The sequence below is a fragment of the Giraffa tippelskirchi genome, chromosome 13 (genome assembly GCF_054371585.1).
Source record: "Giraffa tippelskirchi isolate mGirTip1 chromosome 13, T2T-mGirTip1v1.2.pri, whole genome shotgun sequence".
Taxonomy (NCBI): Eukaryota; Metazoa; Chordata; class Mammalia; order Artiodactyla; family Giraffidae; genus Giraffa; species Giraffa tippelskirchi.
Window position 1 is genome coordinate 113007340 of NC_137287.1, and position 16833 is coordinate 113024172.

Sequence of the window (16833 nt, forward strand, 5' to 3'; positions counted from 1 at the left end):
GGAGTGTGGAAGGTATAATTTCTGCACAGAAGAATTTATAGGCCAGTGCTAAGATTCCAACAAAACAGCAAAGAGGCAAAACATAAACATAAAGTATCAAAATAGCATCCTTCAAGGAAGAAAACATGGTCAGCAGAGAATGAGCAATGCTCTTAGAATAATCTAGAGTGGTGGCTCTCCAAGGATGGTCCCCAGACTCACTGCATTAACAGCCCCTGGAACTTGCTAGAAATACAAATTTTCTGTCCCCACACCGGACTTAATAAACCAGGAATGCTATGGGGTGGGGGAAGGACACTTTCGCTTTCACAAACCCTCTAGGTGATTCTGACGCATGATAAGGCATGAAATAAGTCCTAAGAATATTTCTATTTCTCAAATGAGGAAACTGAGGCAGAGAGAGGTCAAATGACATGATTTAGAATTATTGTCATTGTTCAGTCACTACGTTGTGTCTGAATCTTTGCGACCCCATGGACTGCAGCATGCCAGGCTTCCCTGTCCATCACCAACTCCCGGAGTCTACTCAAACCCATGTCCATTGAGTCAGTGATGCCATCCAACCATCTCATCCTCTGTTGTCCCCTTCTCCTCCTGCCTTCAATCTTTCCTAGCATCAGGGTCTTTCCCAATGAGTCAGTTCTTCACATCAGGTGGCCAAGGTATTGCAGTTTCAGCTTCAGCACCAGTTCTTCCAATGAATATTCAGAACTGATTTCCTTTAGGATGGACTGGTTGGATCTCCTTGCTGTCCAAGGGACTCTCAAGAGTCTTCTCCAACACCATAGTTCAAAAGCATCAATTCTTCGGCACTCAGCTTTCTTTATAGTCCAACTCTCACATCCATACATGACTACTGGAAAAACCATAGCCTTAACTAGATGGACCTTTGTTGGCCAAGAAACGTCTCTGCTTTTTAATATGCTGTCTAGGTTGATCATAGTTTTTCTTCCAAGAAGCAAGCGCCTTTTAATTTCATGGCTGCAGTCATTGTCTGCAGTGATTTTGGAGCCCAAGAAAATAAAATCTGTCACTGCTTCCATTTTTCCCCCATCTATTTGCCATGACGTGATGGAACCAGATGCCCATGATCATAGTTTTTTGAATGATTTAGAATAGTACTTCTCATATTAATGTGCATACAAACCACCTAGGGAATCTCGTCAAAAACACAGACTCTGATTCCTCCAGTCTGTGCTGAATTACTTGACATAATTCTTTTTTTTAAAATCTATTTATTTGGCTGAGCTGGATCTTGGTTGCAGCACAAAGGATCTTTAGTCTGGGCAGGTGGGATCTAGTTTCCTCACCGGGAATTGAACCCCGGCCCACTGCAATGGAAGTGTGGAGTCTTAACCACTGGACCACCATGAAAATCCCTTGATATGCTTCATTTCCAGCAAGTTCCCAAGTCTTGTCGATGATGCTGGTCCATGAACCGTAGGACGAGGAGCAAAACCTTACAAGACTCTGCTGAGTGATGCTGGAGTTAGGATGTGGACCCAGATGATCTGATTCTAGACGCTGAGGCCTTAATCATATCGGCCAGCTGCTGGCCAGTACACGACAGTGCACAGTTACCCTGTGACACTGTGAGGAGGGTAGTGTGCAGAAACTCATTTGCTTGTTTAAAGAACATCAAATGGCATCCTGTAGGAAAATACTGCCCCACAGAATACAGTTTGGGAACAGATGTGATAGATACCTAGCTTTCTAGAAACCTTGGGAGTCTCAAAGTCAGAAATCTGTATGTGGGGAGGGGCAAAACATCTTTCTGAATCCCTGGCTATCGGAATTTCTGGGTATATTATTAAGGGACACCATAGCCAATGTGCTACTTGTCTTGGGTGGTTTTCTTACCCCAACTCTATCAGTCTAAAGCAGTGGCTCTCAAACGTTAGCATACATAAGAATCACCTCCAGGGTGACTCAGTAGGTCAGGAGTGAGGATAGATATTCTGTGCTTAATTATCGAAAAATTTTATTTTTTGGCTGCATTGGGTCATCTTTGCTGTATGCGGGCTTTCTCTAGTTGTGGTATGTAGCTTTTTATTGCTGTGGCTTCCCTTAAACAGGAGCACGTGTTCTAGGCACGTGGACTCCATAGTTGTGGGCTTAGTTGCTCTGTGGCAAGTGGAATCTTCCCGGATCAGGGATCAAACCTGTGTCCCCTGTACTGGCAGATGGATTCGTAACCACTGGACCACCAGGGAAGTCCGAGACAATCTGCATTTATAACAAGTTCCAGAGTGATGCTGAGTCTGCTGGCCTTGTCCTCCATCTCCAAGGCTTGAAGGCTAATGTCATCTTAAGTCCCTCATTGTAAAGCAACGGTCCAAATAATACCACGAAACATGTAAACATTCCTTAAATCCAGGCTACTTCCTGAGGTTGAGCGACGGGTCACCACACCAAGGATGCCGAGCCAGGGGCCACGGGCGTGGCACCCCAATCCAGACGCTGCTCTATTGGCAAAGCAGGAGTCTCGAGCACAGGCGGACCAAATCCACCTGAAGAACGCTTACCTGTTTTCTTTGCCCAAAGGCTCTGTCTGCCTGCTATATTCCTTGGGGCTGCACATGCCCAGAGAGTGAAACTTTTTCCAATCTACCCACCCAGGAGGGCACGTGTGTTTGAGCTGAACAAAGGCATTTTACAGCCTCACTGGTAGTCCTGCTTAATCCCATTTTTATACCCATGTCTCTCCCACTGTGGCAACAATTCCTTTAGAAATCTTTTTCTCTTTTACCTCTTCCATCTGTTTCTCGCTCTCTTTTAAAACAATTCAAATTCCACCTTCCCTTAGTTTGTTTTGTGTTACGTGGAATAAGTCAGCTTGTTCTGAGAGCACAGACTCTGCAAGAGCAGGGGTTGCAAAGGCCTAAATCTGAACATTTCTGACCCTGTGGCATTTGGGCATCCTTTCACACCCAGGCGAAAACCCCTCTATCTTCAGGAACTATCTAGAAAGGAAGACAAGAGAAGCACCTGATGCCAGAGAGACTCTGCTGTTTTCATACCACCTGATTAGCTATCAAGGTAGCTATAATGGCCTTGCCATTCTGCAATTCCCCATCGTCTCTGCTCCTGTGTCAGGACATTATTCTCTTCACAAAGAGATAAGACACAGCCTGCAAAAACGGCTGTCATTATTACAGGGAGTGCATGCAGGCTTGCAATTGATTTATAATCGGCAGAAGTGGAAACATTACTGTCTTTAATAAAAGGAAACTGTGTGCAACTGACATTACGCCTGTTTTACAGGAGGAATTCTAACACTCAGGTCCTGGAAGCCTCCTGTGTGCTGATTTGAGCTCCTAGTGCCGAGAGTACGTACAAACACATGTAAAATTAGGCCACCATTTCCTGTTGAAAATTACTCCAATTGCTCCAGAAATCTCCTGGCTAGAAAATATTTAGGTGAAATTCCCACAATTCATTCGTGATGAAAATTCTTTTCTAGTCACACTGCTTACTTCAATAGCATGACATTTAGCAACTTGTTAAAATCTGGCCCATTGATTCTCTTAAGACCATATTTGTACCTCTTTGGCAAACTCTACAGAATAGCTTTTGATTATTCTTTATTAAAAGTTAAAAGAAACTGAAGTGGACATAAATCATTTTTGATTAGCCGTGCTCAAGACCTCCCAAGGGACCACTGCACACATGGCTGACTGCGCAGTTCAGGTTGATTTCTGGGTTCAGAGTTCCTACAGCGGCAGGAAGTTCCTGGCAGAAGCCCCACAGGGATCTGTCAGCCCTGAACAAAGAGGATGAGCTGGTGGTGAAGGGTCTGTGCACAGGCCATCGCCCTGGGTGTCCCGATGGCCCTTTGACTATTTTCAGTTCACCTTTCTGAACTCTGCTCACAGGCCACTTCTTCTGAGGGTGCTTCTCTGAGACTCATAGTACTCCCACCCCTCCCTACTCCCTCCCGCCTAAGCAGACTCTTTCATCCCCTGGGAATCTCATCACATGTGTGATGAAACATTTAACTCCATGATTAGCTGCTTAACGTCTGTCTCCACTGTTGAAAGGAAAGTTTCATGAGGGCAAGTAGGAGGCCCACCACTCTTCCTCCCAGCTCCTGTGTCAATCCCAATGTACATAAATAGGGAGTGGGCTGAGGGAAAACGCTGAAGGCAAGACATCAGGAATTAAAGGAGCAGGGACTCCCCTGGTGGTCCAGTGTCTAAGACTCCATGCTCCCAATGCAGAGGGCCCAGGTTGGATCCCTGGTGCCCCAGGGAACCAGATTCCACATGCCACAACTAAAAAAAGATCCCACAAGCTGCAATGAAGACTGAAGAGTCCACAAGCCACAACTAAGCCCCAGGGAAGTCTATATATATATATGCTGCTGCTGCTAAGTCACTTCAGTCGTGTCTGACTCTGTGCGACCCCAGGGACTGTAGCCTACCAGGCTCCTCCGTCCATGGGATTTTCCAGGCAAGAGTACTGGAGTGGGGTGACATTGCCTTCTCCGATATATATATATAGATTTAAAACGTGCTTTAGTAAGCAAAGGAGCAAAGAACACACATGAGAGGGAACATTTCCAGGTCAGAGTTGCCTACGGTCCTCAGAGATGAGTTGCACAGGATGGAGGAAGGTAAGGCCCATGCATCTGGTGCAGACGAACCTAAGAGAACCCAACCCCATACAGATCCAAACCCCAGCTAGATGTCCATCTCCTAAGTCACCCTAAATGAGCTTTTTAAAGTCTGGGTTCGCTGCAGGTGAAAACAAGGAAAGAAAGAGCTTGTGGCTGTGGAGCCATGACTCTGTAGACACACTAAAACCCATACAGGTGTAGACTTACTGAGCTTTATGGTTTGTAAATTAGATCTCAAAGGTAGTAATAAAAGACTAGGGTTTCCTAAGTGTGGGGATCCCAAGCAATGGCACAGACCGGCTGTGTGTAAACCCCACCCGGATCCACCCCCACATCATCTTCCCACCAGGACTTGGGGATGGGGGTGGGGGACAAGGGTAACTGTTGCAGACGTGAAACTCATGCGGCCTGCTGGGTGATGAGTAACAGAGTCCTCTGTCTCTGACCCAAGAGTCTCGTGTCTTCCACCAGCATCCATGCAATGGGCAGGCCAACTCATGAGCTTGCGATGACCTTTCATAATTGCTGACAGATGATGGAATCAAGAGGGCAGGAAAATTTTCAAAGAGGAAGCAGTCAGCATCATAAAATGCTGAAAGAAAAGCCAAATATAGGGAATAATAAAAATGATGATGAAAGAGGAGTGGGGGAGGAGGCAGACCTTCAGGGAGCGGGAGAAACAGGCTTACTGGGAGAATCTGCTGCAGAGGACTGACACGCCTGCTTATCTCGTCAGCTCCAGTGGGCTGCTGTTGCGCCGATGGCTTCACAGGGCAGGAGCCTCTTCTGCCAGATTAGGGTCTGCTCCCCATAACAATGCCCATGACTTGTCCAAACACATGTGTGCCCCTCCTGCGATCTGTGCAGAAACTTTGGACGCATGGCCTCATTTCTGAGACTCTTCAGATATTATTTGCTGTACAAACTCCAATGGATTGAATCCTTTGCAGGGAGGCCTGCAAGTCCACCTTGCTGTGGGGCTGACAGGGCCTGCCCTAGAGCCCCTGAGAAGTGTGTGGATCTCACAGGCCACAATCTTTGACAAAGACCAGGCAATACATAAAAATACTTTTAAACCTCTACCACCTTAATGAACAGTTATCTAGTGTGGTGGTGATGGGCGGATGGGGAGGCTGAGGGTAACTTAACCCATATCCTCAATGGTGACCGCTGCCGCCACTTCTGTGGTCAGGTGTGTACGTGTGTGTGTGCGCTCAGCTGCTCAGTCATGTCCGACTCTTTGCGACCCCATGGACTATAGCCCACCAGGTTCCCCTGTCTATGGGATTTCCCAGGCAAGAATACTGGAGTGGGTTGCCACTCCCTTCTGCAGGGAAATCTTTCTGACCCAGGGATCAAATCTGCATCTCCTATACCTCCTGCATCTCTGGCCGAACTACCTCTAATTCTGTTATGTCCTGTGAAGGCTCCTGCCATCCTTAGGATATTCTATACCTAGTAAAAAGTGGTCATCTTTCCCCCTTTTAAACAGCATTTTTTTTTTCTGTTAACATCAGTTACCTATATTTATTTTAGAATAATTGGATGAAACAGAAAGGATTAAAGATGAAAGTAGGGACTTCCCTGGTGATCTGGTAACGAAGACTCCAAGCTCCCAATGCTGGGGGCCCAGGTTCAATCCCTGGTCAGAGAACTAGATTTCACATACTGAAACTAAGAGTTCCCATGACACAACTAAGGGATGCCACATACCACAGCAAAGACTGAGGATCCTGTGTGCTGCAACTGAGACCAGGTGCAGCCAAATAAAATTATTAAAAAAAAAAAAAAATTCATCATCCATCATCACAATCAATCATTAAGTATTCTGATACGTGTTTTACAGTGTTAGATGTGTACATTTATACAGGTATGTATATAATTGTGTAAATATGCGTGTACATGTGGTTGCTTTTTGATATAGAATTAATACGTTGGGCATACTGTTTTATAACTTCCTATTTTCACTTAAATGTATATTGTAAAAATGGCATTAAATCTACTTCTATAACCTGATGTTTAATGGCCCCATTTACTTAATCAGCCCCTTATATTGGGACATTTAGGTTGTTTTCAATTTTTCATCCCGTTGAACACTCTTGCAGGTAAATTTTTTCTCTGTCTTTGGTTATTTTTTTAGGTAAATTCCCAAAAGTAGAATTACTTACTGGAAGAATATGTACATTTAAAGGTGTTAGATAGCTTCTGCAAAATTACTTTCCAGAAAAGCTGCACCAGGCACATTTTCACAGTGCTGCACAGGTAATGCTGTCACTATGGTTCCATCTAGTTGCACTCTGAATACTGTCCTTTTCTTCCTTTTTTCAAAAGAGTTCCCCAAACTGTAGGCTGCTGCACTTACTTGACCTTCCACTCAGGATGCACACCGTTTACTTGCTTAAAAAATATGCTTAAAAATTCACAAGTTTGAAGTCCTCAGGCCAACACATCACATAAGGAATCAGTGAATTATGAATGAGGCTCTTGCACCAGAGACCGTGGCACTACATGCTTCAGCTCAGGAAGAAATCATCCCAGAACAAGATGAGCTTGTTTATAACTTTCAGTTCAGTCACTCAGTCATGTCCAACTCTTTTCGACCTCATGGACTGCAGCACGCCAGGCTTCCCTGTCCATCACCAACTCCCTGGGCTTGCTCAGACTCCTGTCCATTCAGTCGGTGATGCCATCTGACCACCTCATCCTCTGTCATCCCCTTCTCCTCCCACCTTTAATCTTTCCCAGCATCAGGGTCTTTTCTAATGAGTTGGCTTGTCACATCAGGTGGCCAAAGTATTGGAGCTTCAGCTTCAGCATCAGTCCTTCCAATGAATATTCAAGAGTGATTTCTTTTAGGATTGACTGGTTTGATCTCCTTGCAGTCCAAGGGACTCTCAAGAGTCTTCTCCAACACCAGAGTTCAAAAGCATTGATTTCTCAGCGCTCAGCTTTTTTGATGGTTCAACTCTCACATCTGTACATGACTACTGGAAAAACTGTAGCTTGACTAGACAGACCTTTGCTGGCAAAGTAACGTCTGTGCTTTTTAATATGCTGTCTAGGTTGGTCACAGCTTTTCTTCCAAGGAGCAAGTGTCTTTTAATTTCATGGCTTTAATTAGCTTTTGTCTGCCTTTTCCCAGATTTTATTTATGTGTGTCTGTGCTGGGTCTTCATGCTGCACGTGGACTACTCTCTAGTTGCAGCGAATGGGCTTCTCACTGCGGAGGCTTCTCTTGTTGCAGAGCACAGGCTCTAGGCATGTGGGCTCAGTAGTTGTGGTACACAGATGCAGTTGCCCTGCGGCACGTGGAATTTTCTTGGACCAAGGATCAAATTTGTGTCCCCTGCATTGGCAGGTGGATTCTTAACCACTAGACCACGAGGGAAGTCCATGTATACACATTTCTGGATAAGCCTGTCTGTCGATTTTTATGCAGAAGTTGCACTATAATACCATAAAAGCTGGCACCAGCAGACTGGGTCTTCTAAGGAGTATATTGGCTTCCCTGGTGGCTCAGCGGTCAAGAATCTGCCTGCCAATGCAGAAGACACGGGTTCAATCCCTGGGTCAGGAAGATCCCCTGGAGAAAGAATTGGTTACCCACTCTAGTATTTTTGCCTGGAGAATTCCATGTACAGAGGAGCCTGGCAGGCTACAGTCCATGGGGTCGCAGAGTCGGACATGACTTAGTGACTAAACAACAACAAGGAACATATTAAGTTTCCAGATGGGTCAAAATAGGGGTGTGGGTAGTCTTCCTTTTTAATTTACTATATTATAATCTGAAAGCCCTTAGGGACAAGCAGGCTGTAGATCCCTGTTCTATAGAAAAGAAAAGCATTCTCTACAACAGGCCACAGGGATCTACCCCTAACTCCGAGTCCACCAACTGCTCCCTAACCAGTGCCAGGAATAAGGGCTACTGACATACTTTTTTTCGAATAAAGTCACTACGTTATCTCCCCAACTTAAAACTGGCAGTTTAAAAATGTCCATGTTCAGTGACTTTGTGATTGGTCAGCTTATCCTGGCAGCTACAGCAAGAAATAACGTTGTTGAAAGACACGCCTGCTTCAGGTGTCCTATGGACTCTTGGCCACAAAGTGTCTGTTTCACTCACTTTGGAAATTCTCAGGCTGAACCGCCCCGGCCCTGTGAATGGAACAGAACTTGGCAAGTCTGCAGGCTGGTTCTCTAGACGCTGGAATAAATCCAAAGCAGTATTTCATGAGAAATCTGCCACAGCCTTAGCCCCCCCGTCTCAGATCAGGGCTGCGACTGTCCCCTGGGTGGCAGGTGTCATGACAGGCATCTCATACATTATAGAAAGATGTTAACCTACTTCCAACTATACTGTTGCATGTAAGCTGGGACTTGTAAACCGGGACTTAACTGGCCAAGTGGGCGTTTTGCCAGAGAGCATAGTGTAAGCCATCTACCTCCCGATATTTCCTGAAATATAGATGAGAAAAACAACATTTCTGGTGGTTTCCTAGTTATGGAAGCTATTCACTCTCCAGATACATTTGAAGGATCCCAGGCTGCAGATGGATTAGTAGAGAGTTAGGGGCCTCTCCCATATCACACCACCAATCCCATCTCTTCCCTCAATGACCATTCCTCAGATTGCCTTTTTAAGACATTGTATGCATTGTTTATTTCATTTTTGGCTGCCCTGGGTCTTCATGGTTGTGCATGGGCTTTCTCTAGTTGCGGCGAGCGGGGAGCTACTCCCTAGTTGTGGTACACGGGCTTCTCACCACGTTGGCTTCTCTTGTTCCTGAGCACAGGCTCTAGGCACATGGGCTTCAGCAGTTGTGGCACGTGGGCTCTAGAGCGCGGGGCCTCTGTAGTTGTGGTGCATGGGCTTAGCTGCCCCACAGCATGTGGAATCTTCCCGGACCAGGGATCGAACTTGTGTACCCTGCATTGGCAGGCAGATTCTTAGCCACTGGGCCACCAGGGAAGTCCCCCCAAACTGCTTTTAACCCAGAGCATCATTATGGAAAACAAGCCTATGAATCACTTGTGCGCCCTTCGTAAGACTGCGGTGGAAAATGTTGTTCCCTACATCACACGTTGTTTTCTTTATGAGGACTCCTGGGAGCAATTCCTGTCTGGCTTCCGTGTGAACAACAGTTAGAATTTCTGGAGCAATTGGTTTGTGTTTATCTCAGGGACACTGTGAACAGTGTAGCTGCCAAGCTTTCCTTCTTCTGTCGGTGGCCGTGGTTCTGTGGGCTCTGCCTGTGACTTGTCAGCAGCAGCGGACGTACAGAAATGCAGGGTTTTTTGCATCTGATCAGCTCCCAAGTGTTGTTTTCCTTCTGTCTTGTGTTGCCTCACTTTTAATTTATGCTATCTTGTTATGCTTTATGTTCCACTGTAAGCCATCTGAAAAGCGTTCTGTGAAATAAGGTTTGGTTTACAATGCAAAGTAGATAAAAAAAAGATGTAGAAGAGTTCTAAACCTTGTGTTTCTGTCTATTTTCTTCAAAACTTCGATTACATTCTGCTTGAACATCCTTCCGCTGTTAGACTCAAGGTTTGGAGCACACAACACTCAGAACTGTAGCAATAACATTCATAAAATATTTGGAAAGCCCAAATACAGATGCTGAATGTACTATGACTGTCTCTTCTTATTCTTGTGACCCAACTGAAGCAACACCATTGAAATGACAGAGCTTCCTGGGAGCCTAATGCATTTTAATACTAACTATAATGAATAAATAGCATTACTTAATCCTTGAGTGACACATGGACGTTTCCTGTGCTATTTTGTGGTCTGCATGCAGCCCCAGGAAGCAGGAGGAACAGATATTATTATTTACTGCTATTTTTATTCTACTTTACTGCTAAGAAGCAAGAAAGAAGCCCCCAGATGTGCTTTCACTGCCCAGGGATCTTCCAACTGCAGGAAATGGGCTCAAATGCAAGAAGAGAAATGACACTTTGAACTTCCATCAAAGTGTGTTGGGAGTGAGCTAAGGACCAACATCCAAAATGTCAATCAGAAGAGATGATAGAGACCTTTAAGTATATGAAGTTCAAGGTAATGGGAGTCAGCTTCTTTGGAGCCATATTCCTCATTTCTTGAATGGGAAGTGATGACTTCATAGAGCTGCGCTCTCCCATAAGACTCTCTGCAACATTAGAAATGTTCTCTGTATGTGTCCAACATGGTAGCCAGGAGAACAGGTGGCTCTCGTGCACTTGAAATGTAACTAGTGTAGCTGAGCATCTGAGTTCTGAGTTGGAGGTATTTTAATTGATTTAAATTTAAATAGCCATAGTAGGTTTGACAAGGTTGCAGGGTACACGATCGATATAGGAAAGTCAATGATATTTCTATATATACTAGTGATGAAAAATCAGAAACTGAGTTTTCTTAAAAGTCTTCTACAGTAAGTAGCATCAAAAATGAGACATACTTAGGGATAAGTCTGACTAAAGACATACGAGACCTGGATACTGAAAATTACAAACCTTGCTTAATGGAATTACTAAAGATCTTAATAACTAAAGAAATATACTGTGTTCATGGTGAGAAGTTTCATTATTGTTAAGATGTCAGTTTTCCCCGAAGTGATCTAGAGATTCAATGCAATAAACCTCCATCAAAACCCTAACAGGCTTTTTTGTAGAAACTGACATAAAAGTAATATGGAAATGCAAATGTACTCAGCATCTAAAATATTCAGTTTGCCTCAACCCTGGAAATCTGGGCTTAAGGGACAAAGTTTGTTAGAGAGCAGTTTGTTTTTTTGTTTTTTAATGTCTTTATTGAATTTGTTAAAATATTGCTTCTGCTTTATGTTTTTGGTTTTTTGGCCATGAAGCATGTGAGATCTCAGCTTCCTGACCAGGGATCGAACTCACACCTCCTGCATTGGAAGGTGAAGTCTTAACCACTGGACCACAGGGGAGTCCCCTCAAGAGAAGTTTGGAAAGGTCACAATTGTAAATCCTAGTTCTGGCACTTTTATGTTTGTAGCCTCAGTTTCTCTATCTGTAAAATGGGAATACCGATGCCTACATAACAGAATTAGCAAAAAAATTTAACAAGATCATGGATGCAGAGTATCATCCAAGGAACAGAGGCATATGAAAAACACCCCTTCCCTTCCCCACCAAGCCCTTCTTCACGGTACACATTTTCTCCCCTTCGCAAAGGGTTGCACAGGTGTGAGCAGTTGGCCCCTCCCATCCTTACCTGGAGCCAAAGTTTGTCATGCTGAGACCACTTTCCGCCAGCAATGCACTGAAATGTGGCATTCTGCCCCACGTTCACTTCAACATTTTGGAGCCGCAGAAAATGAGGTGCTTTTCCTAAGAGAGAAGCCAAAAAGCATATGAAGACAGCATTCAACAGCCTGACTGCCTTCCTGTCAGTGGATGGCAGCTCAGAATGGACAATGGGCAGGCACATTTGTGCTTGGGAGATGGCCTGACTCAGTGAAGAGCTACTGTGGACTGATCACTTACAATGGGCCAGGTACTGTTCTAAGACATTTACATGCGTTACCTTACTTAAAACTCATAAAAACCCACAGCGTGGGCAGTAACTCCATTTTAGCAATAAGAAAATTAATGCTCTGAAGGGTTACGGGATCCAGCATGGTCAGACAGCCAGAAACTAAGGGAGGCAAGACAGGAGTCCAGGTCTCTGAGAGCCTCAAAATCCCTATTATTAGCTGCTGGGCAAAACTGCCATGTTTGGAAGAGGAAGTTGGAGGGGAGGATGTCTCACCCTACAAGATACCTCCCTGTAGCCTGGGTAAGCAGAAAGAAAGTAAGTGAAGTGAAACACCTTTGCACCTGAGACCCCACAACACCTGGCCTTGGTGATGATGCTGATACTGAGGACAATGGTGGTGGTGGTGGGGACCAAAGAGAAGAAGATGGAAGAAAGGAGGAGGAGAACACCAGTGGCCTTCATTCACTCACGGCTTAGTACGTGATTGGTGTCACACGCCGTGTCTACATACAGTAACTCACTTAGCCCAATGCAGTTGGTGATGGCATTATCTCTACTTTATAGTGAACGAACTGAAGCATAGAGAATTCAAGACCTGTTCAGAGTGTGCGCTCTTTATGATAACTCAGGATGGGAAGGAGGTGGGGCATTTATTCCAAAGACTTGGGAAAGGACTTTCAAATGAATCTCATGATGTCCCTGGGCAATCCATTCTAGAAATAAACGTGTGTTTTATGTTGGGTAACCTGGGTTCATCTCTTTCCTTGTTTGTGGAGAAAGGTCCTCACCTATGCGAGCTCTCCAAAGACGGATGGACTAACAGTCTAGGTCTAGAAGAATGAGTTTCTTCATCAAGTCACAAAAGTGCCAAGGATCTCTATCATATCAACTAAATCAATGATGAACCAATCAATGAACGCCTCTGGAATGTGATCAAATGGAGACTTCTTAAGAAGATCAATGAAGGTCCTTGGCTATCTTTCCAGAGGGTTTCAAATACCCAGACAGACAAGCAATAATAATACATCATTACTGAAAGCTCCTACAATGCTAGGTATGGTGGTGTTTTACATGTTTTAATGAAGTTAACGTAATAACATTCCTAAAGTAGACTACTATTACTTCTCTTTCAGAGATGCAGAAACCAAGGCTCGCCAAGTTAATTTGTCCATTGCTACATGATATTAATGACAGGAACAGAATTCAGTCCAGGTCTGTCTTAGCCCCAAATTTTAGCATTTAACCAGCACATTCTCTTGCCTCGTGGGCAGCAAGAGATCAATGACTTCACCTAGAGTCCAGGGTTCAAAGAAAGAGCTCCCGGGCAAAGCTGTGCTGATTCTCCTGGTTCTTCTCGTTGCTCTGGAATATTTTATCATGAGAGATCCCTTTCTGTGGCATTTTCCCCCATAGTCTTCACACTTTGAACTATCTGCTCCATAAACTGTGTCACTACCTGCAATGCTCAACACACGCCAAAGACCTTGGCGTGATCAGGCAGGCCTCCTGTGTGAAAACATACACCGGCTGCTCAGGTTTTTAAACAAAGTGACAACAGCTCAGAGTCCCCCTCAGGCCACCCCCCAGGGCCCCACGACTAGATGGCATCAAGAGTCCAAGGCCCATTCCCTCATGAGTTTCTCAGAGTTGAGGATCCATGTATCTAGTCAGCCTGACAAATGTCATGCTGCTTTGATTGTCTGAAATGGCTTCCTTTTCACTCTCCTGTATAATTCTGTAATGTTATTTTTGGAACTATCAGTTTAAGTGGGGATAGTGTGAACCCTGTAAGCCCCGTTTCTGCCATCAGTTTGAAGGAGGGAGAAACATCTACTCCATGGCAGGGAGGAGGCGTGGAGTCTTAGCGCCAGTGTTGTGAGGCTTTGTGTTGGGTTTTTCAAAGGGAGGTCTCCCTCTACCCTTGGGGACCCTGGGCAAATGGCTAAACCTCTGGGACTTGTGCGATCTGCTTTGGATCGATGTCTCCTGCTTGCTCCTGGCTCCTCCCTTCTCTGAAGCAACAGACCTCATCCCTTGGTTCTTTCATCTGCAATCCGTCTTCCTCCCTCCCTTCCAGGTTCAGTGATAGAGAATTTAGAGACTTCATGGCCCCTGGTGTTAATAATTCCGGTAAAGCACCAAGGGTTTACATATAGCAGAGATAATGAACCCACGCACCTGCAGGAGTCTCACAGTTATGTAAAGAGAGAAAGTGGTTCAGTGTAAAACAAACAAAAACAAAATTGCCACCTCCTTGCCCCCGTCTTCATTTCCCCACTTTTCATAGAGACTTGGGGGAAAATAAAGATTTCTCTGTATCAGAAAAGCAGCAGTGCAAGCACGCTAATAACTGGAATCTGACACCAGCCTTAGCACTGAGGACACAATAAGGAGTGATGAGGACCCCATGACCTGTGGGAAGGGGGCAGCTAGCAGTTCCCTACATCCAGCAGATGATGGCCATACAACAATGCTATGTTTGAGATAGCCAATCATTCGACTTCTTACGGCAAATGAGAAATCCAGGCTTTAGGTGAAAACACTCATTCTAAAATCCTCTCAAAAAAATAGTTGCTAGTATCATTTATTTAATTAATTTATTTTGGCCACACCCCGAAGCACGTGGGATCTGTTTCCCAACCAAAGATTTCATCTAAGCCTTCTTCATTGGAAGCATGAAGTCCCAACCACTGGACCATCAGAGAAGTCCCTAAAATCTTGACTGAATTTATTAAAACATCATGCAGGCTTAACAAAACATGACTATAGGCACACTCTTCTAGTTGGTGGTCTCTGAGACACAGCTTCACAGGGAACAATGTCCACTGGCCAGTCTCGCCTGGGCTGAACCCCTAGGTCCAGAGATGCCCCCAGCCCTGCAGGTGTCACACTGAAGCATCACTTGCACCCCAGCCCTAGATTGTGGTTCTCAACACAGGAACCTTTCCAGACCACATTCCTCCTACTTAGCACCCTCTCCACACACCATCACTCTTTGAGTCCTGGCTTCATCTCCAGCTCATGACAAATCTCTCTCTGGGGGATGTCCCTTATGCTGGAGACCAGTGTGGTCCACTTCTCGAAGTTCCTGGCCTCCACATCCTCCTCCCAGCCCAGCTCCCAACTCCAGTCTCCCCCTGAGCCCTGTCCTCTCCCAGGGGTGACCTTCCTCCAGCATCGACAGCTCCAAGAAAGATATGAGGCCACCCGCTTTAACTCATCAAACTTCCAACAAACACAGACAACCTCAGGGCCCAGACCAGCCACCAGCATGGGGTTTTTAAGCATCCCACACTCACTCCCCACTGAGACCTAGCTCCCCAAAAATGAGACCCTGTGGAATGGGATTAACAGAAAACTGGCTGTGCATTTGGGGCAAAACGCCTTGATGTTGGTGACATTTAAGCTCCTGCAGATGTCAGTGCAGCATCTGAAGACATATTATTGTGCCCTTTATCTCGCTCTTTAAACCTGACAGTACTCAGTAGGAAGCCACACAATTGAGGAGAAAGTGTACTACATACATTAAAAACGTGTTGCAGACCGTGGGCTCAGTGACATGGCCCCACAAGGTTGTGATGGGGAACAAAATGTTGAAAAAACTCTAAAAGTCAACCTAGGAGCTAGAAACTTAGAAACAGAGTGGAAAATTGTGCTGACATTTACCATCCATGGTTATAACTGCAGTGGCCCTGCTAATGGTGACACAGAAAAACAGCAGCAGAGGGTAACTATGGCTAAAATACTTGCAGAATAACTCAAAAATGTTCAATGGGCTATAAAATATAGAGGAGAGGTCTCAGTTTGTAAGAGAAAATAAATTTCTGTTCAGTATCACACCTAACTTCTGGTCACTATTTTAGAAGCTACAAGGCAAGTGTTTAGAGTCATTACTTCAGCTCAAATCAATGGAGAGTACAATTGCAAATCATGCATTAAGCCTCCTGGAATTTTTGGAATATTTAGTGGAATCACTTATTGATAAAACTCTGACCGTATGTTAATTTTTAAAAAATGTTTTAGAGAACTGGAATGGAGAATTACAAAGCCTGAGGATCTAAAGAGGATGTATTCTTTTTTTTTAATATAGCTAAATTTTTAACAATGGTGAGTGAAATCACAAATGCATTAAGGCTGCGATTGTGGGAAAAGCACTTGTCAGTCCAAAGGTCAGTTCAGAAGCTACTAGCAGGTTGCACGACTCTCGAGCTCATGAGCAGACTCTAGGACCTGTGCACAGTAGGTACCTTGAAAGGTAGCAATTCCTCCCCAGAATCAAACACCCAGGCGATTATGCTAGAAATCTAACAGGGCACCATTTTTGATGCCTCTGGCTCCTCCTCTGATTGCATAGGACTAGTGGATTCTACCTCCTAAAGTCATCTCTCATCTGTCCACCACCTCTCTCCCTCTCTAAATTTCTTTATGGCAGTTTACCATCTGTTATGAGCTGAACTGAGCCCCTCCCCCCCAAATTCCCATCTTTTTAGCCCTAATGCTCAATAGCTCAGACTGTGACTATATTTGATAACAGAGACTTAAAAGGGTGACTATCTTCAGATGAGGCTGTTAGGGAGAGCTCTAGCCCAATCTGACTGCTGTCCTTATAAAAGAAAATTCGGACACACAAGACACACCAGGGGCACCTGTACACAGAGGAAAGACCATGTGAGGACACACAAGGCACCTGTATCTGGGGGCCTCCAGAACTATGAGAACAAGGAAATTCTTA

At 44.8% G+C, this 16833-nt stretch overlaps 1 protein-coding gene across 7 annotated transcripts in view; it reads right to left on the reverse strand.

Annotated features, from left to right (window-relative positions):
- Window positions 1-16833, reverse strand: part of PTPRT (protein tyrosine phosphatase receptor type T) — a 1099906-nt gene that overhangs the window by 660191 nt on the left and 422882 nt on the right. For all 7 annotated transcript variants that reach the window (XM_081556965.1, XM_081556964.1, XM_081556963.1 and 4 more), the window contains one exon: window positions 11838-11953. In XM_081556965.1, coding sequence (XP_081413091.1) covers window positions 11838-11953 — 116 coding nt within the window. The remainder of the gene's footprint in view (window positions 1-11837; window positions 11954-16833) is intronic.